Here is a 24,209-nt window from a genome sequence, read left to right as displayed (position 1 = left end):
CCATAATACCCAGCAATTCCAGAGATTTGAAGACAAAACAGAAATGTGTACACAAATGTTTATAGCAGTACTTATGACAGCCAAAGAATTAAGATAGAAATATTAAAGTTACTCAAGTTTTCATCAACTGGCAAATGGATAAACAAATTATGATATAGCGATATAATACAATATTAATTGACCATAAAAAATAATAAAGTACTGATATGTGCTACAATATGTATGAATCCTTAAAATATGTAATGCTAAGTGAAAGAAGCCAGACCCAAAGGTCACATATTGGGAGAAAACTGGAAATGCTATTTTGGAGATGGTTATTAGCCAGATAGTTGAGCAAACTAGGATTCAGGATCTGGTCCAGTGTATACGCATGTAAGAAGACCTCAAAGACAATAGGATTCGAATCTAACACAGACAGATGTATATGGACACAAGACATGTGTTTGTTCTTGACAAATCAAGTTTCAAGTGACCCCTCCCGCCCTCTTTTTTTTTTCTTGATAAGAATTACCTCCTTGAAATTTTCTTAACAAAGATGGTCTTCATGAGAATCTTTGAGACTACATAGAACATTAACACATCAAAGGCACAGGAAAAGAATGCAAGCTTCTCTAAGAAGTTTTGCTCCTTAAAGGCCAGAATTTTTACAATACTAACAAGTCTTTTGAGAAAAGTAGGGAAGGTTTGGAGATTGGTAAAAGTGATTGATGACTTTGGATTGTTTCTGGAGCAACATCACTGGTTCTATAGACCAGATTGCAAAACAAAAACAATTGTTCTTGAAAGCATGGAGATGCTGCCTAAGTTGGACTGACACACCATCCACCTATGTTGGTATATTTCTCTTTCCCTCAGTGTAGTTAGCTTAGGAGAGAAGACCTGAAAATATTTCTATCAGATTCTGAATACCAGCTTCAAAATTGGTAAAAATTTTAATCATAAAGTTCTTAAATCCTTTCAAATACTGTGTCAGGTTTCACCCAGACAAACAGAAATATTCCTGGCTGTATAAAACAACCGTATGGAACCAAGAGGCATCCTCAAAGAGGGTGCAAAAGATACTATCTTCACAAGATCTAGAGCCACTCCCAAAGAGAGTCAAAGACAGAACCTACAACCTACATGCCCAGAAATCCAAGGCAGAAATCCAAGGCAGGTTCTTAGAACATAAAAATCAGACAAGCAAGAAGGCAATAGCTATCCTGGGAGAGAAGGATCAACAATCAATTGGTCTGGATTTGGAAAGAAAAGCCAAATGTGAAATTTTATTTTCTTCTCTTAATGCGGTTTAGGAGGTAATCTATTTATAAAAAAATTTGAGGATCCTCCATGGGTTGAAAAAAGTTCTTTAACTAAAGCCCTTAGTTTGGTATTTGACCAAGGAGTAAAAGATACCTGAAGAGGTCTGCCTGTAGCCTAGGGTGGTCTTATTTTAAAGGGTAACTTTTTCATAGTTTCTTCAGAATTGAAAAGCAACTTAGAGGATTCCTAGAAGGAGTACTCAAACAAAAGAAGGTAGAGGGGAACGGTAGGGGTTACTCCTTATAGTCTTACTGTCTTTCATTTTCAGTACCTTTTATCTCTTTTTCATTAACCGTTTGCAATGAAACTTTCAATGAAACCATTTTGGAATATTGAAAACTCTTGGAGGCTTCTGCATGACAATTTAAGAGATATCCCATTCTGTTTAATTTGGGAATGTTTACTTTCAAATATACATCTTAAATGGTTGTATCTAATTTAATTAGGAGATTCCTTGTAATGGGCGCTGTAATTCTAGGTTCTGTTTAGTAAGATTTTTTTTTCATTTTCATAATTATCTATAGCCTCCAGGACCATAGTTTTTATACCTAAAGGGTGGCACACTCAACTCTTTGGATAGAAAGAAACGCATTTGTTTTAAGATAGGCTTTTGGGTTTCTCTTAGCAAACTCAGACGTAAGTGAGATGTGCTGTGGGGAATGGAGTTGTGGGGTGTTTTATACTCATTGCATGGAAATTTTCTTGATGATGGCAGGAAACCTAATCTGACCAGTTATAGGACCAACTTATCCTACTATGGGAGTGTTCCTGAGGTAGCAAGTGCTCTAGCAGCCTTTAAATGTTTGATACTTCCCCATCAATTTTTTTCTTTTTTTTTTAATTTTTTAAAATTTTTTATTTATTTATGATAGTCACAGAGAGAGAAAGAGAGAGAGGCAGAGACATAGGCAGAGGGAGAAGCAGGCTTCATGCACTGGAAGCCCGATGTGGGATTCGATCCCAGGTCTCCAGGATTGCGCCCTGGGCCAAAGGCAGGCGCCAAACCGCTGCGCCACCCAGGGATCCCTCCCCATCAATTTTTTTGCAGCTTTCTGGCTTCTGAGATCCCTGTTGACAAGAGCCTTTACTAGACTCAGTCCAGCTGGAGTCAAACCCAGTCCAACCTCGGACCTAGTCAGACGCAGTCTGACTCTAACCTGCAACCACCATGAAGTTCTATACACCTCTGGACTGGGAAAAACCATTGAATCAGCAGATTTCAACAAATGGGACTGTGAACTGATTCCAAACAAATGGGAAATTGAAGCTACCACTAGCAGTTCCAATATGGAATCTGGGGCTCTGGGGACAAAGCCAAGGGCTAAGGGTTTCCCATCAAATGGGGCACTGACTGGAAAGCCAATTAGATCAGGAGCTTGATGCAAAGAAAACAGAGCTCAGAACCTAGAGAACTCACCCATGACCCTCAGAAATAGTGAGAAAGACAGTGAATTCAAAGGGTTGACAGGGTGCCACATCTATGTTTCTCATTGTCTTCAAATGCCGTCAAAATTTTGCTTGGATGTTGTTGCTGCTACCAATTGTTTTTTTTTAATAACTTTATATTTTATTGGTGTTCAGTTAACCAACATATAGAATAACACCCTGTGCTCATCCCATCAAGTGCCCCCCTCAGTGCCCATCACCCAGTCACCCCCACCACCCGCCCACCTCCCCTTCCACCACCCCTGGTTCGTTTCCCAGAGTTAGGAGTCTCTCAAGTTCTGTTTCCCTTTCTGATATTTCCCACTCATGTTTTCTCCTTTCCTCTTTAATCCCTTTCACTATTTTTTATATTATGCAAATTAATGAGACCATATAATGTTTGTCCTTCTCCAATTGACTTATTTCATCAAGCATAATACCCTCCAGTTCCATCCACGTCGAAGCAAATGGTGGGTATTTGTCATTTCTTTTTTTTTTTTTTTTCGGAGTACAAACAAGAGAGTTTATTTACAAAACTTACAATAATTACAGATAGTACAAATTGAGACAATTTCCCCCGTTACTGTGACCGAAGCTACCAGCCTTCACTTTAAAATGAGGGTTTTGTTATTCTGAGATACAAAAGACATTCAGTGATCCACTGCCCTTATTTAAAATGCTTTTCTAACTAATTCCAGGGGCTGATTAGTGTATGTACAGCGGTCACTTCCCTCAGCGTGTATTTCCAGACCTACTATGTACAAGTCCAACATAACTGGAATATAATGGCATAGAACAGCACTGAGTAATTTTTTTCCCAACAATAAATTTTGATTATTCTTTAAATATTCATTTAGTGGTTTAGAACTGAAACCATGATTTCTGGCTTTTAAAAGAAAAGTCCAGTGATTCTTGATGGGCCGCACCATTCCGCTATAGCCAGTATTACCCGGCTATTTTTTACAGGTTTACAATAGTTTTAGAAAACAGAATTCCACAGCATTCAATTCTGTTTTGTTTGGTTTTTAGAGAGGGAGAGAGGCAGGGGGAATCTTCAGAGAATCTTCAGCAGACTCCATGCCCAGCACAGAGCCAGATACGGGGCTCAACCTCACAACCCTGAGATCAAGACCTGAGCCAAAATCAAGAGTCTGACACTCAGCCGAGCCACCCAAGTGCTCCCCATGGTATTCAATTCTGTATGAATTATGTCTTTTATGTTTTTAATCAGAGTCACTGCTACTGCTCGAGGAGTCTGTTGACATAACTTCTACATCATCTTCATTTTCTTTATTATGCCCCGGAGGTTCCAACAAGAAGTCATTACTGTGATTTGGTGGTAACATATTCATTGACATGTCATTTGACTGCCATGGGTACTGCGAGGCAAGGACATCTGGCAATCTGCCTGCTGCAAGTGCATCCCCTGGTAAATGACCATTTACACCATTCGTGGAAGGATTGTTCATTTGACCCAATAATCCACTTCTCATCTCTAAATCAGTTGGGTATGGTCTCCGTGGGTCCCCTGGAACCCAGGTCAGTGGAGCACACACAGCATTACTTGCACTTATTCTATGTGCATATTTAATTATTTCTTCAGAGGAGATGGCACCTTTTCTTGCCTTTTCTATTGATTTGAGTTTTTCTTTTGCTTGGTAAACAGCTGTTGCCAGTATTTGCTCTGCTTCCTTTAGCTGTTTCTGTAGTTGCTGAATATCACTGTCCCTCTTCTCCACTTCCTTTTCTAAAACGTGCATTTCATGATGGATTTTTCCCTGATTAAGTGCCAACTTCATCAGTTCTTGAAATTCCCCATCTCTATGAATTAACAACTCCAGGACCTGGTTTTCCTCATCAGGCGGCAACAACTTTTGGTTTCTTGAAATTGCCAGCATTTCTATAAGTTCTCTCGACAAGACCTCCAGGTCCTCCAGCGCAGACAGCAGCCGCTCCCGCGTGCTGTTCCCGCCCGCCGCGCCCGCGCCGCTCCCCCACCCCCCACCCCCCACCCCGGGCCGCTCCTTCTCCTTCTCTGCACCTGAGGCCGCCGCCATGCTGCTCGCGGGCCGGAAGCCGTATTTGTCGTTTCTAATGGCTGAGTAATATTCCATTGTATACATAGACCACATCTTCTTTATCCATTCATCTTTTCATGGACACTGAGGCTCCCTTCACAGTTTGGCTATTGTGGACATCGCTGCTACAAACATCGGGGTGCAGATGTCCCGGCGTTTCACTGCATCTGTATCTTTGGGGTAAATCCCCAGCAGTGCAATTGCTGGGTGGTGCAGAAGATCTATTTTTAACTCTTTGAGGAACCTCCACACAGTTTTCCAGAGTGGCTACACCAGTTCACATTCCCACCAACAGTGCAGGAGGGTTCCCCTTGCTCCACATTCTCTCCAACATTTATGGTTTCCTGCCTTGTTAATTTCCCCCATTCTCACTGGTGTGAGGTGTATCTCATTGGGGTTTTGATTTGTATTTCCCTGATGGCAAGTGATGCAGAGATTTCCTCATGTGCTTGTTGACCATATCTATGTCTTCTGTGAGATTACTGGTCATGTCTTTTGCCCATTTCATGATTGGATTGTTTGTTTCTTTGCTGCTGAGTTTAATAAGTTCTTTATAGATCGGATACTGGCCCTTTATCTGATACTTCATTTGCAAATATCTTCTCCCATTCTGTAGGTTGTCTTTTAGTTTTGTTGACTGTATCCTTTGCTGTGCAGAAGCTTCTTATCTTGATGAAGTCCCAATAGTTCATTTTTGCTTTTGTTTCTCTTGCCTTCATGGATGTATCTTGCAAGAAGTTACTGTGGCCAAGTCCTTTCTTGCAAGAAGTTACTGTGGCCAAGTCCAAAAAGGGTGTTGCCTGTGTTCTCCTATAGGATTTTGATGGATTCTTGTCTCACTTTTAGATCTTTCATCCATTTTGAGTTTATCTTTGTGTATGGTGAAAGAGAGTGGTCTAGTTTCATTCTTCTGCATGTGGATGTCCAATTTTCCCAGCACCATTTATTGAAGAGACTGTCATTTTTCCAGTGGATAGTCTTTCCTCCTGTGTCGAATATTAGTTGGCCATAAATTGAGGGTCCACTTCTGGATTCTCTATTTTGTTCCATGGATCTATGTGTCTGTTTTTGTGCCAGTACCGCACTGTTTTGATGACCACAGCTTTGTAGTACAACCTGAAATCTGGCATTGTGATGCCCCCAGGTATGGTTTTCTTTTTTTAAAATTCCCCTGGCTATTCGGGGTCTTTTCTGATTCCACACAAATCTTTTTTTTTTTTTATATTACAGTAGCTTTGGGCTATTTTTTTTTAATTTTATTTACTTATGATAGTCACAGAGAGAGAGAGAGAGAGGCAGAGACACAGGCAGAGGGAGAAGCAGGCTCCATGCACCGGGAGCCCGACGTGGGATTCGATCCCGGGTCTCCAGGATCGCGCCCTGGGCCAAAGGCAGGCGCTAAACCGCTGCGCCACCCAGGGATCCCTGATTCCACACAAATCTTAAGATGATTTGTTCCAACCCTCGGAAGAAAGTCCATGGTATTTTGATAGGGATTGCATTAAATGTGTAAATTGCCCTGGGTAGCATTGACATTTTCACAATATTAATTCTGCCAATCCATGAGCATGGAATATTTTTCCATCTCTTCGTGTATTCCTCAATTTCTTACAGAGTGTTCTATAGTTTTTGGGTATAGATCCTTTACCTCTTTGGTTAGGTTTATTCCTAGGTATCTTATGCTTTTGGGTGCAATTGTAAATGGGATTGACTCCTTAATTTCTCTTTCTTCAGTCTCATTGTTACTTTATAGAAATGCCACTGACTTCTGGGCATTGATTTTGTATCCTGCCACACTGCCAAATTGCTCTATGAGTTCTAGCAATCTTGGGGTGGAGTCTTTTGGGTTTTCTATGTAGAGTATCATGTCATCGGTGAAGAGGGAGAGTTTGAGTTCTTCTTTGCCAATTTGCCTTTTATGTCTTTTTGTTGTCTGATTGTTGAGGCTAGGACTTCTAGTACTATGTTGAATAGCAGTGGTGAAAGTGGACATCCCTGTCTTGTTCCTGATCTTAGGGGAAAGGCTCCCAGTGCTTCCCATTGAGAATGATATTTGCTGTGGGCTTTTCATAGATGGATTTTAAGATGCTGAGTAATGTTCCCTCTATCCCTACTCTGAAGAGTTTTGATCAGGAGTGGATGCTGTATTTTGTCAAATGCTTTCTCTGCATCTATTGAGAGGATCATATGGTTCTTGTTTTCTCTCTTGCTGATGTGATGAATCACATTGATTGTTTTATGAGTGTTGAACCAGCCTTGCTGGGGATAAATCCTACTTGGTCATGGTGAATAATCTTCTTAATGTATTGTTGTATCCTATCGGCTAGTATCTTGCTGAGAATTTTTGCATCCATGTTCATCAGGGATATTGGTCTATAATTCTCCTTTTTGGTGGGGTCTATGTCTGGTTTTGGAATTAAGGTGATGCTGGCCTCATAGAACGAGTTTGGAAGAATTCCATGTCTTTCTATCTTTCTGAACAGCTTTAGTAGAATAGGTATGGTTTCTTCTTTTAACATTTGATAGAATTCCCCTGGGAAGCCATCTGGCCCTGGACTTTTGTGTCTTGGGAGGTTTTTGATGACTGCTTCAATTTCCTCCCTGCTCTTTGGCCTGTTCAGGTTTTCTATTTCTTCCAGTTCCAGTTTTGGTAGTTTATGGTTTTCCAGAAATATGTCCATTTCTTCTAGATTGCCTAACTTATTGGCGTATAGCTGCTCATAATATGTTTTTAAAATAGTTTGTATTTCCCTGGTGTTGGTAGTGATCTCTCCTTTCTCATTCATGATTTTATTAATTTGAGTCTTCTCTCTCTTCTTTTTAGTAAGGCTGGCTAATGGTTTATCTATCTTATTAATTCTTTCAAAGAACCAACTCCTGGTTTTGTTGATCTTCTCCACAGTTCTTCTGGTCTCGATTTCGTTGAGTTCTGCTTGGATCTTTATTAACTCTCTTCTTCTGCTGGGTGTAGGATCTATTTGCAGTTTTTTCTCTAGCTCCTTTACGTGTAAGGTTAGCTTTTGTATTTGAGTTCTTTCCAGTTTTTGGATGGATGCTTGTATTGCAATGTATTTCCCACTCAGGACTGCTTGTGCTGTATCCCAAAGATTTTGAACGATTATATCTTCATTCTCATTAGTCTCCATGAATCTTTATAATTCTTCCTTAATTTCCTGGTTGACCCTTTCATCTTTTAGCAGGATGGTCCTTAACTCCACATGTTTGAAGTCCTTCCAAACTTCTTGTTGTGATTTAGTTCTAATTTCAAGGCATTATGGTCTGAGAATACGCAGGGGACGATCCCAATCTTTTGGTATCGGTTCAGACCCGATTTGTGACCCAGTATGTGGTCTATTCTGGAGAAAGTTCCATGTGCACTTGAGAAGAATGTGTATTCAGTTTTGTTTGGACATAAAGTTCTGTAGATATCTATGAAATCCACCTGGTCCAGTGTAACATTTAAAGCTCTTGTTTCTTTGGAGATGTTGTGCTTAGAAGACCTATCGAGTGTAGAAAACACTAAATTGAAGTCACCAAGTATAAGTGTATTATTATCTAAGTATGTCTTAACTTTGGGTATTAATTGATTGATATATTTGGCAGCTCCCACATTCGGGGCATATATATTGATGATTGTTAAGTCCTCTTCTTGGATAGATCCTTTAAGTATGATATCGTGTCCCTCCTCATCTCTCACTACAGTCTTCGGGATAAATTTTACTTTATCTGATATGAGGATGGCTACCCCTGCTTTCTTTTGAGGACCATTTGAATGGTAGTTGGTTCTCCAACCTTTTATTTTCAGGCTGTAGGTGTCTTTATGTCTAAAATGAGTCTCTTGTAGACAGCAAATAAGTGGGTCCTGCTTTTTTATCCAGTCTGAAACCCTGCACCTTTTGATGGGGTCATTAAGCCCATTCACATTCAGAGTTACTATTAAAAGATATGAGTTTAGTGTCATCATGATACCTATTCAGTCCCTGTTTTTGTGGATTTTTCCATTGGACTTCCTATTAAAGAGGAATTTTAAGAGTCCCCCTTGGGCAGCCCCGGTGGCCTAGTGGTTTGGCGCCGCCTGCAGCCTGGGGTGTGATCCTGGAGACGCAGGATCAAGTCCCACATCGGGCTCCCTGCATGGAGCCTGTGTCTCCCTCTCCCTCTGCCAGTGTTTCTGTCTCTCTCTCTGTGTCTATGAATAAATAAATAAAATCTTTTTTTTAAAAAAAGTCCCCCTTAACTTTCTCACAGAGTTGGTTTGGTAGTCACATATTCTTTCAGTTCCTGCCTATCTGGGAAGCTCTTTATCTGTCCCTCTATTCTGAATGAGAGCCTTGCTGGATAAAGTATTCTTGGCTGCATGTTATTCTCATTTAGGATCCTGAATATATCCTGCCAGCCCTTTCTGGCCTGCAGGTCTCTGTGGAGAGGTCTGCTGTTAATCTGATATTTCTCCCCATATAAGTTAGGGATTTCTTGTCTCTTGCTGCTTTAAGGATCTTCTCTTTATCTTTGAAATTTGCAAGCTTCACTATTAAATGTCGAGGTGTTGAATGGTTTTTATTGGTTTTAGGGGGGGATCTCTCTATTTCCTGGATCTGAATGCCTGTTTCCCTTCCCAGATTAGGAAAGTTTTCAGCTATGATTTGTTCAAATACATATTCTGGCCCTCTGTCCCTTTTGGTGCCTTCGGGAACCCCAATTAAACATAGATTTTTCTTCCTCTGGCTCTCACTTATTTCCCTTAATCTATCCTCATGATCCTTTAATTGTTTGTCTCTTTTTTCCTCAGTTTCCCTCTTTGCCATCAACTTGTCTTCTATGTCACTCACTCGTTCTTCTACCTCGTTAACCCTCGTCGTTAGGACCTCTAGTTTGGATTGAATCTCATTTAATTGATTTTTAATTTCTGCCTGATTAGATCTAAATTCTTCTGTCATGAAGTCTTTTGAGTCTTTTATGCTTTTTTCTAGAGCCATCAGTAGCTTTATAATAGTGCTTCTGAATTGGCTTTCTGACATTGAATTGTAATCTAAATTTTGTAACTCTGTGGGAGAGAGGACTGTTTCTGGTTCTTTCTTTTGAGGTGACATTTTCCTCAATCAAGGTCAATAATTTGTTTTTCCCCTATCCGTCTAGCTGGTCTTCTGGGGGAGGGGCCTGCTGTGGTGATTTTCAGGTGTTAGCACTTGGGGGAGCTGCTCAGCCCCCTGCCTGGTGCAGGGCTCGGTGAAAGTTGTTTAACCTGTTTATCTGGTGAGGCCACTGTGTAGCTCAGTGGGGTTTTTTTTATCCTGTGAGGCCCCAGGACAAACAACAACAGTAGAGGTGGCCAGCTCTCCAGCTCTAGAGTCAGCTCCTGCAGTAACTACAGAGCTCTCAGTTTGCAGGGGCCTGGATGCTCCGGGGCGGGGCTGCTGATCTGCTCAGCTCCGGGCTGCCCGGAGGCTGGAGCGTTCTTGCTGTCCTGGGCCCTCCTGGCTTCTGCCCGTCCTTGGAGAAACGAGGGATCCTGGGCTGTGTGTCTCCGGTGCCCTGTGCTCCCGGGCCTGTGCTGTTGGAATCACACTCATGGCCCGCAGCTCCCTCTGCCGGAGTCTCTGCCCGGCGTCTCTGCCTAGAGCCTCTGCCGGAGCCAGACGCAGCTGCTCCCAGGCCCGCGCAGCTCCCTCCACTTGGAGCCGCCTCCGAGCTGCTCCCGGGTCCAGCCGGGCATGGGCTGCAGCCCTTTAGGGAGTTCGGCTGTGGGGTGTGGCACACTCGCCATGGGGCGCAGATGTCTGTTAGCGTCCCAGGGAGCCTGAGGGCATCCCTGCCCTCCTGGGGTCCTGCTCCACCTCCCTGCGAGCGCCTTTCCGTCCGGAAAGGTTGGTGAAGCTCCTGCTTCTCCAGGCGGGGCTCTCCTGTCCTGGGGATATTCGCCACGGCCTTAGCCCAGCTCCTCGGGGGCTCCTCCCCCTTGGATGCTTTTTGTTTCTTTTTCCCCGTCTTCCTACCTTGATATAAGTGTGAACTCTTTTCACTGTAGCATTCCAGCTGTTCTCTCTTTAAATCTCAAGCTGAATTCATAGGTTTTCAGGATGATTTCAAGTTATCTAGGTAATTTGGTGGGGACACGTGACTTGGGGACCCTACTCTTCCGCCATCTTGCCCCGCCTCTCACTGCTACCAATTGTTAAACAACAAAATTTCAAGTAAGTAAATTTAAACATCTAGTTCGTTTTATTCAACAATTCCTGAGTCAGGTGGAATCCCATCTAGCAAATAAAAGGCACCTTTGATGAGCTGTATAAAATGGAAGGATTTTATAAGCAGAAACTGGGCAGGGCAAGGAGGTTATTAGCAAAATAAAGAATTGTTTCAGGCAAGGTCATCTTTCTGTAGGGAAAAAGCAGGGAGTCTCATTATACAGATGATCTAATAGTGCTGATAAGGAAATTCAGGATGATTGGTTTAAAATTCCACTCCTGGGAGAAGCTGAAACTGAAATTGAGTTAGATAATAGGTCTTGGTAGGGCTTAGCACAAGTGACTCCATTCAGGGTCTGTTTTTTTTTTCTTTATACTGTAAATAGTTATTATTTACTATGTGCTAGTTATTATCTACTTAATGGAGATATACACAGTCATCTGCACTTGGATCCAGCTGCAAACAAGAAAGAGTTTCCTACAGTTCTGTGGGGGAGACGGTCAATAAAGAAGTAAGCAAATAAATTGAATTCAAATAAAGATACACAACACATCGACATAAAAACAGTGTAGACTCTAGGCAGAGTTAATAATTACAAAGCCTCTGAGATAGAATGGGGCATGGGGTTCCTAAGGATGGGGACAAAGCAGAAAAAGTAAAAAATAAAAGGCAGCCAAACATGCAGGTAATTTTATATTATAGCCAAAAGTTACATTCCCAAATATGTTGATTATATAAGTAAAGTGAATACAGTAGGCTCAAGAATGCTTTATTTCAATGTTTTTTTATTTCCATTTTTTGTGTCATCCTCAATTTCTTTCACCAATGTTTATATTATTGGTGTTAAGATTATAGATCTTTCTATAATCCAATGTTTAGATTATAGATCTTTCACCCTCTTGGGTTACGTTTATTTCTATTCCTAAGTATTTTATTCTTTTTGGTACAATTGTAAATGGAATTGTTTTCTTAATTTCTCTTTTGCATTTATTAATTTATTTATTTATTTATTTATTTATTTATGTTCAATAAAATACCTCAATTGAGGTATTTTTTTATTGAGGTTCAATTTGCCAACATATATTATAACATCCAGTGCTCATCCCTTCAAGTGCCCCCCTCAGTGCCTGTCACCCAGTCACCCCATCCCCTGCCCACCTCCCCTTCCACTACCCATTGCTCATTTCCCACAGTTAGGAGTCTTATGTTTTGTTTCCCTTTCTGATTTTTCCCACTCATTTTCCCTTCCTTCCCCTATAATCCCTTTCATTATTTTTTATATTCCCTGTATGAGTGAAACCATATAATGTTTGTCCTTCTCCAATTGACCTACTTCACTCAGCATAATACCCTCCATTCCATCCACATCGAAGCAAATGGTGGGTATTCGTCGTTTCTAATGGTTGAGTAATATTCCATTGTATATATTGACCACATCTTCTTTATCCATTCATCTTTCGATGGACACCAAGGCTACTTCCACAGTTTGGTTATTGTGGACATTGACATTGCTGCTATAAACATTGGGGTGTAGGTGTCCCGGCATTTCACTGCATCTGTATCTTTGGGGCAAATCCACAGCAGTGCAATTGCTGGGTCATAGGGTAGTTCTATTTTTAACTCTTTGAGGAACCCCCACACAGTTTTCCAGAGTGGTTGTACCAGTTCACATTCTCACCAACAGTGCAAGAGGGTTCCCCTTCCTCCACATTCTCTCCAACATTCGTTGTTTCCTGTCTTGTTAATGTTCACCTTTTTTTACTTCACTATTAATGTATAAAAACACAACTAATTTCTGTGTATTAATTTTGTGTCCTGCAACTTTACTGAAATAATTTATTATAAAGCTTGTATTCTTGAATATTTTTGGATCAGTGGCTTGATTGCCAAAAAATAAGTATCTTTTCAAGAGTAGAAAATGGGTTCAAAATCCCATTAGGGAATTAAAAAATCCCTTAGGGATGACTGGGAGGCTCAGTCGGTTAAGACTCAGGTCATGATCCCAGAGTCCTGGACTGGAGCACTACCAGGGGCTCCCTGCTTAGCGGAGAGGAGCCTGCTTCTCCCTTCCTCTCTACCCTTCCCCCCTGCTCGTTCTCTCTCTCTCTCTCTCTCTCTCTCTCTCCCCCCCCTCTCAAATAAAAAACTAAATAAATAATCTTTGGGAAAAAAACCTCTTAGAAACTGTAAAGTAGGCTTCCTGGCTTCCTGCAATATAACTAATTGGCTTAAATACTGAAGCAAGCTTCTTCTAAATGACCTCATTCTAAATAAAGTTATCTTTGCTGTTTTTAATCAGTGGCCTTTTACTTTTTTAGGTATAATTTGCCATTTAAAAACAATCAAACTCCAATAAAAAAAAAATACCACCCCCCCCCCACACACATTTTTAGCATCAAGAACTACTTCCATAACCTATTCACAGTCTCAATTCAGGTACTAGAGCACCCTCCATCCCCATCCTTTCTTTAAGATAAAAATTTATCGAATACACCACCAGGGGGCAGCGGGAAGGACAGCAAGGGAGAGACTGCCCTTTTAAACTTGAGGGAGTAACAGCACCATTGCACAGTCTGGAGGAAGGGGCTTCCTAAAATAGAAAGAACATTACATTTGAAGGCAGACATTTGCTCACATATTTATTCAGTTTGTTTATAAATATTATCTATATTTTATATTAAAATTTATAAATATTAATATAGTTTTTATAAATCTTAGTATATGTTAGGTTCTGAGGTATATAGAAAAGTGAAGACTCCACTGCTTTCATGGAGCGTTCAGTCCAATCACAGCCTCCTCATATTCTTCTGCTTGGGTAATTTTGAACAAGTAATTTCATCTCTCAAAGCCTGGATTTCCTCATTTGTAAGATGGGTAATAAACACAAAGGTTGTAAGGATTATAGGGAGTACAGGCTTAGCTGAAAACCTGGCATATATTGGTAGGCTATAGATTTCTAGGCAGTAGATTTCTATGAGGACATCCTAGCCAAAAGCCTCATATAATCAAATATGTGTTCATTCATGAGTTCAAATAGTGGCAAATGCCAAGGTTTCAGGAAATCTGGGTAGTAGTCCATAGAAAAAATACTTCAGTTCTAAAGAACAAATGAGATCATTTCAATTCATTGATTGTTTTATCATTTCATTTGTTATACTTATCAGATAGCTGTATTAATTTGTTAGCTGGAGCAAATCTCTCTTCAGTTTGTGATGCCTGTCAGTAGATGATAATTTTAATTCCATAAGGTTGTCAATCACAAACTTACATTTCCCAGAACAAGGCTAACCTTAGTTACAACTTTTAATAAATAACAAGTATCCAAGATGACACAAGTTCTTTAGAATCATAATTACTGGTTTTGACAATAAATGTTTGCTATCGTAGGTATGTCTCAGTTCTCTACCAAATCTACATAATGAGGACATGCCCAGCAATTTTTTCCAGAGGATAGAAAAAAATTAAATACTTCTTTCAAAATATTGTTTTAACCCATTCTCCAAAGCATAATTATGCATTTTAATCACTAAATTAAAGCTCTTTATACAACTAATATTAATACAAATAGTCATTATTAAAATAGAAGCTTAAAGCAAAGGAAAAAAGATTTCCTTTAAGGTAAAGGTAAACTGGTTTCACACAATTTGCAAAGTAAACAGCAATTCCCCACTAGAGTCATTTGGGAAATGCCCATGAGCACCAATATCAGGGGAGGTGATGGCTTTGCCCACAGAGGAACTCAAGTTTACACAGAGAAATGTTGAGATGGGAGCAAAATTTAAGCGGCCTCCTAGGTTCATGTGGAAAGACAGCCCCAATTTAGTTTTTGTCAAGGGAGGTAGCTCTCTGGATAAAAGAAAGATTTCAGTTGTGTAGCCCAATTCTCTGAATCCAGGGGAGGTGGGTATGCCATTGTCTCTGTGGCCTGGCTCCCCAAAGTAGGAGTGGACCCCTCTGAGGCACAGGTAAAGCTCATCTATTCTGCTGGTATACACTTCCGTGTTTCCTGTTTTGGTCTCTTCTTTGCTATATGAGGCCAGGGGTACAATCCCCTAGCACACTAAATCCATTATCAGTTTAGTAACAAAATCAAACTGTCTGTCTGGTTGACCAACTGATCTCCTGAATTCACCAGCAGCTGGCAATAGTCAACACCCTTATCAAAAAGCCAAATGTTGGCTGAATTGATTGGTTAGTTGCACTTAATTCAGCTAAGAGAAAGGATCCCATTCAGATAGCATCTGAGTCATTTCCTGTTCCCCTTGCTTTTTTGTTTGTAGATTCCTTACTGAGTGTTTTTGCTTTATGAGAACCCGCTTTCCTACAAATTTGCTTTGTGTGTATCTTGGGGGAATGGAATGTTTCCCAGTTGTGTGGGGGGGACCTCAACTCTGGAAGGGACGGAAAAATCATCAAATCACAATAAGTCTCCTTAAGTCTTGTTTAATTGTCTTCATAACTTGAACATCTCCAGTGAAGGGAAGCAGATATCTTCCTAAAAGAGTTAATCTACATTTAGATAGCACTAATTGTGCTTACATAACTGGGGAGAAAAGAGGGAAGAGCAGAGAAAGAGAGGAAGAGGAGGGAAGGGAAGGCGGGAGGGAGAAAGCTCTACCACTTACTGAGCATTGACTCCAACCCCAGCCCTATGCCAAAATGAATTACAGGTATATTGTGTTGTTTGGGCTTGTGGCTCTAGAGTCAATCAGTATATAGGAGCAGAGTTAACAGAGGAGCATGATTTCCTCACTTCTGCTAAGGAGACAGAGCAAGAGATATTGGCCGCATGCTAGGGTGGGGAGGCCAGGATCACAGACCTCTCTGCTGCCCTATGAATCCTCATTTGCACCCCCTGAGGAGCATAAGAGAAGAGTTTCTCTTCCCTTAAAGGTTATAAAATGCCTTTGCTTAGATGTCTCTGTGGTTGGCAGGGATTGGAATCCAGGCCTGTTTAGTGTTAGAGCCTGTGAGTTTAGTAAGACATCACTAGCTAGTTCTGTCCTACCTTTGCCTAGTTTTCTTTCTTTCTTTCTTTCTTTCTTTCTTTCTTTCTTTCTTTCTTTCTTTCTTTCTTTCAGGATTTTATTTACTTATTCATGAGAGACAGAGGGAGAGGCAGAGACACAGGCAGAAGGAGAAGCAGGATCCCTGTGGGGTGCCAGATGCAGGACTAGATGCCAGGACTCCAGGATCATGCCCTGAGCCCAAGGCAGATGCTCAACTACTGAGCCACCCAGGCATCCCCTTGTCTGGCTTTCCATTCTTCCTCATGTCTCTGCACTGCATCGACTGGTGCAGCATCCTGGCGGCAGAAATGTAATGGCGTGGTAGAAGGGAAGTGGTAATTCCCAGTGCACACGTTCAAAAGTGTTCTTGGATTGTTTTCTTGAGGCAATAGGCTGACCTGATATATATATATTTTAAGATTATAAAGAAAAAACAAAAGTAGTAGTGTGAAAGCAAGTCCAGGTGACAGGTAGAGAAGATTATTCTATCCCTGTAAGGGATGGCTCCTTCAACAGCCAACAATGTAGATAGACCTCTCTCATGATAGGCTGCGTTGTAGAAGCTTTCCTCTTCCAGCCTCTGTGAGACTATGCAAACTAGCTTATGTACTCAGGGCCCATGAAAAGCAGTGTCCATGCTTAGGAGTGAAGGATTGAGGGCAAATCTGAATCTCATCTCTGCCACTTTCTAGATGATGACCATGGGTAAGTCATTTAACTTCTCTGTGACTTCATTTGGGAAGGAAGGATAAGAAGTAAGGGTACTAACCTACCAGAGGGTTGTTGTGACGATGGAGTGACATTTTTTTCAGCACTTACGACATGCCTGGGATCAAATAATATCCTCATCACTGGCAGGAATAGCGGCAGGAACCAGGAGTCTGGCTGTGATCTGTCAGAACCAAAGCCATCCCTCTGAGATCTCAGATCCTCATTTGTGTTTTTCAGGGATGGAGAGAAGTTCTCTCCATGCTCTACTCCATGGGCTCAGAATCTGAAATCACCAGTTGCCAAGTGTTCCCTGGGCACCAGGACTCTCAGCACAAATTCCAGGTTAGTTCTCTGAAAACCACTTGGAAAGCCAGAACTAGGGCCCCACAGAATGATACCCAGGACACTGAGTCCGTTTGAAAATGGGATTAATGTACTGCCAAAAGCTCTTAGTATGATTAAGAGATCCGTGGAGGGCAGCCCGGGTTGCTCAGCGGTTTAGCGCCGCTTTCAGCCCAGGGTGTGATCCTGGAGACCTGGAATCGAGTCCAACAGCTGCCTGCATGGAGCCTGCTTCTCCCTCTACCTGTGTCTCTGCCTCTCTCTCTCTCTTTCTCTGTGTCTCTCATGAATAAATAAATAAAATTAAAAAAAAAAGAGATCGGTGGAAGAGCTTAATGACTCACACAGTTACATCCACAAACACTGGCAGGATGTGGCAAAACGAACTGGGGGACTCATTGCCAACGCCCCCTTCAAAGGAAAGGCAATTTCTTGGTAAATTTACATAACGTCGGCAGCCTGGGAAAGCCAGCCATCTCACGATCTTTGTGTTTATGTTTTTGCATAATCTAGGCACATGTTAAATTCTTCTCCCTCCTGGTATCCTATTTTATGGATGAGAAACTGTGTCTCAAAGATGTTAAACAACTTGTTCAAAGTCTGACCCTTATAAGGCCACACCCTAGGCTTTGTATAGGGCTCTCTGGCTATGCCCTGCTAACTACCTCATTATTACCCTGGCCCGGTGCTTTCTGTACCTGCACCTGGGGTTTCCCATCTCCACCTGCAGCAGTATGCTCCCTCCACAACTATCTAAGAAGGTAATGAATGGATCCAGTACAAGGTGGTTGAGAATAGTCAAATGGTTTCAGCCTCTGCCCTGTCGGAGGATAGCAGTATTTTTTGGGCAGGTTCTCTATCTGTCCTGAATTTCAGGGTAGGCCTATGGCTTGGACCTTGGATGGAACTGAGGAGGAGGCCTGGGTCTTCTTATTTCATTCAAAAGAATCTGAAGCTACCTTATACTCAGTTGGCTGGTTGCACACAGTGCCTTAGGCCACTTGGGTCTGAATCTTCTTCCATTTACTGCTGCCTAACATTAAATAGTTTTTTAAAAAAGATTTTATTTATTTATTTGAGAGAGAGATAAAGAGCTTGAATATGAGCACAAGCAGGAGGAGGGGCAGAAGAAGCAGCAGACTCCCAGCTGAGCAGGGAGTCCCACTAGGGGCACCATCCTAGGACCCTGGGATCATGATCTGAGCTGAAGGCAGATGCTTATAACCAACTGAGCCACCCAGGTGCCCCTCAACATAAAATTTTTTTAATGACCTGATTTTTTAAAAATATTTTATTTATTTATTTATGAGAGACACACAGAGATAGGCAGAGACATAGGTAGAGGGAGAAGCAGGCTCTATGCAGAGAACCCGATGAAGGACTGGATCCTGGATCCTGGGATCATGACCTGAGCTGAAGGCAGACACTCAACTAACTGCTGAGCCACCCAAGCCTGATGACCTGATTTTTAAGATTGTGAGAATGCACTCCTACCTCTGAATTACACCAGCATGAGCACTCACATGATTTTCTCTTGCTATTGTTCTGGAAACTGTAACAGAAGTAAGAAACTCACTTCTCAAATCACTGAGAAGCTGAAAGGAGAAAAATTCATAGTAGATATGATAGGGACCATATCCCTGCACGTAACCAGTGTTTAAGGAGGGAGGGGAGGGTTCTTTGTCTTGGCCCTTGATGGTCTAGGTTCTAAGAGTTCATACTCTTTGGAATGTGCCTATCTCCCTTTCAGATCTTCTTTTCATTCTGTAAGTCCTCAAGCTACCACAGGATGAGCACAGAGCAGATGATTCTCCTTCCCTTTCCTTTTCCTTTGTCCTTCCTCCCAGTTTGTATTCTTTTTCCTCTTTCTTCAATTTCCTGCTTTCCCCAAAGCCTGACACTGCTCCTGATAAGATGAAAATACAGGAAGGAGAAGGAGGATTGGGATGGTCACAAGTTCTTACCGCAAATTCTTTTCTTTCCCATTTCAGGCTTTGGAAGAAAAGATGATACTCCTCTACCCAAATAAAAAAACCTTCCAAAAACATGAGTTGGGAATGAAAATCACCCACTGTCAGCTGCCCATTGATGGGTAAGCTAGGACTTTCTGCATTTAGCACTTCTGATCACTGGGTGTCCTAAGGAAGCCAAGGCATGGTGATCCTGCCCTGGGAAAACCAAACAACCATAGTGGAATTTATGCTTCAAGGATTCTCCTCTATCCGACAGCTAAATATCTTTCTCTTTATAATGTTTTTAGTTTTCTATGTCTTAGTCATTTCTGGCAACATCCTCATTGTTCTGCTAGTTTTGTTCATCCATCACCTCCACACCCCCATGTACTTCTTCCTGGTGAACTTGTCCTTTCTAGAGATCTGCTATACCTCCAATATTGTCCCCAAGATGTTACTGATCACCATAGCTGAACAGAGGACTATCTCTGTTGCTGGGTGCATGGCACAGTTCTACTTCTTTGGATCTCTGGCTGCAACAGAGTGTCTTCTGCTGGCTGTGATGTCCTATGACCGATACCTGGCCATCTGCCAACCTCTCCACTATCCCATCCTCATGACTGGCCCCCTTTGCATTAGGCTAGCTGCCAGCTCTTGGCTCTGCTGCTTCCTTCTTACAGCAATCACTATGGTCTTACTATCTAGATTGACCTTCTGTGGACCTAATGAAATTGATCACTTCTTCTGTGACTTCACCCCTCTCGTCCACCTCTCCTGCACAGACACCTCACTGACGGAGACCATCGCCTTTGCCACCTCTTCGGCAGTAACTCTGGTTCCGTTTCTCCTCATCGCAGCCTCCTACTCCTGCATTCTTATTGCTATCCTAAGAATTCCACCTGGCACAGGTCGGAGAAAGGCCTTCTCCACCTGCTCCTCCCACCTCACCGTGGTCACAGTGTTTTATGGGACACTGATTGCCACGTATCTTGTGCCTTCAGCCAATTCTTCACAACTCTTGCGCAAAGGATTCTCTCTTCTCTATACCATCCTGACACCCATGTTCAACCCCATCATCTACAGCCTAAGAAACAGAGACATCCATGAAGCCCTGAAGATGTGCTTGAGTAAGAAGCCAGGATTCCTCCTTAGATGATACAAAAAGGAAAAGTTCGATATTTGTTCAAGGATGACGAACTGGATTGAGTAATTTAGATTCTGTGCGAAAGTACTACCTGTCATCAGGAGTTATTTTAAAGCCAGATCACCAGATGTCTTTGAGCATGGCTGTGAATGCTGCCGAGTTCTGACAGCCTTGGGTGAACTAGCATCCCAGGAATGGCCTCAGTGGGTCAAAGTCTGATCCATAATCTTTAGTAGATCTGGATCCTTGTGTAAAAGCTCACCTGCAAAATGAGCTGCTAAGGCTGGTTGCTCATTTACTCAAATATTCATCAAGGTCTACTATGTCCAAGGCACTGTACTATAGATAGCTGATAAAACAGACAAAAAACAGAGTCCCTGCTTTCACTGAACCCACAGTCTATAGGGGGATGACAAACATTAATCAAATAACTAACATAAAACTACATATAAAATATAAAACTACACTTGTGTTTCAAAATCAAAAATGATAAGACGACTAGTACTTATCTAAAAGAATGGCCAGAATATAGAACACTGATAACACCAAATACTGGGGAAGACATGGAGCCACAGGAACTCTCATTCATTGCTGGCAGGAATGTAAAACAGTACAACCACTTTTAAAGGACAGTTTGGAAGTTTCTTACAACTACATGGACTTTTAACGTACAATCCAGTTATCACACTCCTTGATATTTACCCAAATGGGTTTAAAAGTTATGTCCACACAAAAAACTTCACATGGATATTTATAGCAGCTTTATTCATAATTGCCCAAACTTGGAAGCAGCTGAGATGTTCTTCAATGGATGAATGGAAAAATAAACTGTAGTACATTCAGACAGTGGAATATTATTTAAAGTTAAAAAGTAATGAGCTATCAAGATCTGAAAGACATGGAGGAAACCTGAAATAGACATTTTTAAGTGAAAGAAGTCAATCATAGACATCATATGATTGCAACTATATGATTTTTGAAAAAAGGCAAAACTATGGAGTCAGTAAAAAGATCAGTAGTTGTCAGAGGTTAGGGTCAGGGGAGGGATGAATAGAGAGCACAGCACTTTAGGGCAATGAAACTATTCTGTATGATACTACAAAGTGGACACTTGTCATTATACACTTGGCAGAACCAACAGAGTATACAACACCAAGAGTGCACTCAAAAGTAAATTATGGACTTTGGGTGATAATGATGTATCCGTGTAGGTTCACTGATTGTAACAAACGTGCCACTCTGGTGGGAAATGTTGATAATGGGGGGAGACTGCAAATGTGGGGTATTACCTGAAAACTAACACTGCCAGTTATCTTACCAGCAAAAATGGGTTTATTTGAGAATAGCAGAGAATTGCAGTCTAGATCAACCAAGCTATGGCAGAACTGTAGGCAAGTGTGCAGAACAGGAGAGGAATGCTTTTTTACAGAGGAAAGGGGGAAGTTGGGAAGGTTGTGAAAAACAAAATGTCCATGACAGTAAACTGGGAGCTCAAAGTATAGAGGCTTTTCATTAGCTGGACTGTTGCAGGAGAGGAAGAGAAGCTTCTTTCCTCCTGCTGAAGTAGTAAAGTAGTATCCATATGCAAGATCCATCTCTCCCTGTTGGGTCACCAATTGATGAGTGGTAGGGCATGAGTGCTCTCTCTGCTGGTTTCCCAACTCCATTCTAAATCATATTTTCTTTTGTTAATTTTCACCTTTCCCCCTTTTGATCAAGATCTTTCTTTGAAAGCATTGCTGATCAAGAGTCAGGTTTTCCATATTTAGTGGTTTTGTCCCTCAGTGTCAGGAATGACCTTTCCTGGTTGTCACGTCCTACATCAGAGGAAAAGTGCACAGCAGTTGGAAACCACATAAGGCCACATTTGAGTAACAAGGAAAATTAGGAGGGAAGAACTCAGGTACTCCAACTTAAAGCCTGTATCTTGTCAAGGTCATATGTTTTGGAGATCATCTCAGAGCTCTGAGATAGCTTATTGGGTACATCATTTTTTAGAGAGTTTGACGGCAAAAAAATATAAAATGTAAAATAATTATGAAAAATAAGAGACATAACGTAACAATTCCAAACTGTGTGATGGTTCTAAACCAGGAGTCTAAATTTGAAAAGTAGCCAACTGAAATATTTATTGGCACTTATTCTGACTTATGGGAGAAAAGGTTCTCCTTATAAAGGCAAATTCCCATAGTATGCATCCTGAAAGTCACAAAAGCAGAATAGTAAGTATTGTGAAAACACACTGAAAGAATTAACCAAGGGCATTTGGGAAGACACAGTATAGGTGTAAAGCAGCAGCTGATGAGCCTTTTTGAAAACTTCAAAGACATTTTAAAGAATGATGTTATCTCAAAAGAACTGTTTAGGACCAAATATATTATCAATAAATACAGTCAGTAAAGTTGAAAATCCAGAGACCATGAGTATGGAAAAGACTTTTAAGTCAGTTAATAGTTCAGATGAAAGAAAACTTTTGTGAACTGTTAACTTGCTAACCCTTCAGAGAAAGCAAGTGAAAGGTTAATTAGTCCCAGGATCATGAGGCTATTTCCAAAAGGCTATAATCAAAATAAAAGGTTTCCCCCCTTTGCAAGGGCTTGGGAAATGCAGACAGGGCACTGTCTTCTCATAAAGAAGAGAGAGGAAGCATAGGAAGAAAAGGTATACAAGCCTGGTCTGGACACCTTGGAAAAGCTCTCATCAGATGCCTGCTTCAATTCCTAGGAATCTTTACTTCCAGATCACCAGATGGCATGAAGTTCCAGTCAGGCTTTGGTGCTTTCTTTATATGCATCACAGTGATCCATGATTCTATTTCTTGGAGTTTGGTGGCACAAGGGTTGGTTAGCAGTTCCTGGTAAGGACCACGTCCAGTGAAGTTGAAGAATCTTTCTGGAGGTATCTTTTCCAACAGATGAAATCTCCAGGTTGCAAGGTGTTTAAGTTCATTGTCTTCTAGGAGTCCAGTATGAATAGACTGCTCCACCAAGCATGGCTTTTTTTTTTTTTTTTAAGTAGGCTCCATACCCAGGATGGAGCCCAATTCGGGGCTTGAAATCATGACCCTGAGATCAAGACCGGACCTAAGCTCAGGAATTGGATGCTCAACTGACTGAGCCACTCAGGAACCCACCAAACATAACTATTTTTAATAGAACCAATTAGGCCCTTACATTGTTGAAGTATATTCCTATCTTCTTTTTATCAACTGTGGGTTGAAGGAGGCAGAGACAAGTGCATTGGACACTTTGTGACTCTCTCAAAATAGGAGACTATAAGTTCCCAAGGGGATAAATCTGAGATTTAAAAGATCCAATGGCAATGCTTGCAGCCCAGGTATTTGGAGGGTCTCTACAAATTTCACCAGTTGAATCCTAGCACATAACTTAGTGCATATATGAATAATTCTGAGGATTGAGGATGATATGCACAACAAAAGTGTAAAACCAGCCAAAGAGCACAGAACTGTCAAAGCACCTGACTAGTCAAATGGCTTCTGTGATCACTATGAGTTCTGAGAGAGTTTCCTCAGGTAAGGATAATCTTCTCTAACAGAAGCAGCATTGTCATGTCTATAGAGAAAGCCTTTTTTTTTTTTTTTCTTAAATCAAGCCAACAATTACTAAGTTTCCAATGTTGTTTTTTCTCTCTGGGGCCAACTGTTGGGTATCTTTTGTGAACTTTTCCAAAATTTATCATTTGGGAGGATATCACTTTTGACCATGACAGAGATTTGGCTGTTGATTTCCTTGAGAGTAGTCATTTTGGTGGAAATATCAGTGAGATAAATTACTTTGACCTCCTGGGAGTTGAATCTGGAATGCCTAGGAACTGTAATTGCCAAAGCAGCTGTCAACAGTATGGCATATAATACATTTTGGACATATGAGCCATTTTAAATGTATTCACACTGAAGTTAAGGACACTTTGTTGGTTCCATAATATTCCAAAGTCATGAGCTACATCATAGGCATACCAACTATTGATATAAATGCAGTTTACCCTTGGCTAATATACTACATTAAGTAAGGGCTTATATAACTCAGTGTGCTGGGTGGAA

At 41.3% G+C, this 24,209-nt stretch overlaps 2 protein-coding genes across 2 annotated transcripts in view; one reads left to right on the top strand and one right to left on the bottom strand.

Moving 5' to 3' along the window:
* The window catches only part of LOC112640675 (olfactory receptor 11A1-like), a 53,568-nt gene extending 31,800 nt beyond the window's left edge, over positions 1 to 21,768 (top strand). The window contains exons 2-3 of the mRNA XM_025417281.3: positions 16,949 to 17,053; positions 19,045 to 21,768. Coding sequence (XP_025273066.1) covers positions 19,208 to 20,161 — 954 coding nt within the window. The 5' untranslated portion in view covers positions 16,949 to 17,053; positions 19,045 to 19,207 and the 3' untranslated portion in view covers positions 20,162 to 21,768. The remainder of the gene's footprint in view (positions 1 to 16,948; positions 17,054 to 19,044) is intronic.
* LOC112640676 (mediator of RNA polymerase II transcription subunit 4-like) lies at positions 3,237 to 4,856 on the bottom strand. Its single transcript, XM_035718182.2, has one exon. It carries the CDS (start codon positions 4,848 to 4,850, stop codon positions 3,951 to 3,953), a length of 900 nt encoding a protein of 299 aa, XP_035574075.2. The 5' UTR covers positions 4,851 to 4,856; the 3' UTR covers positions 3,237 to 3,950.
* Positions 21,769 to 24,209: the final 2,441 nt, after the last annotated feature.

This window comes from Canis lupus, chromosome 6 (genome assembly GCF_003254725.2).
Source record: "Canis lupus dingo isolate Sandy chromosome 6, ASM325472v2, whole genome shotgun sequence".
NCBI lineage: Eukaryota > Metazoa > Chordata > Mammalia > Carnivora > Canidae > Canis > Canis lupus.
The sequence above is the reverse complement of the archived record's forward strand: the minus strand, read 5'-3'. Positions and strand labels throughout refer to the sequence as shown.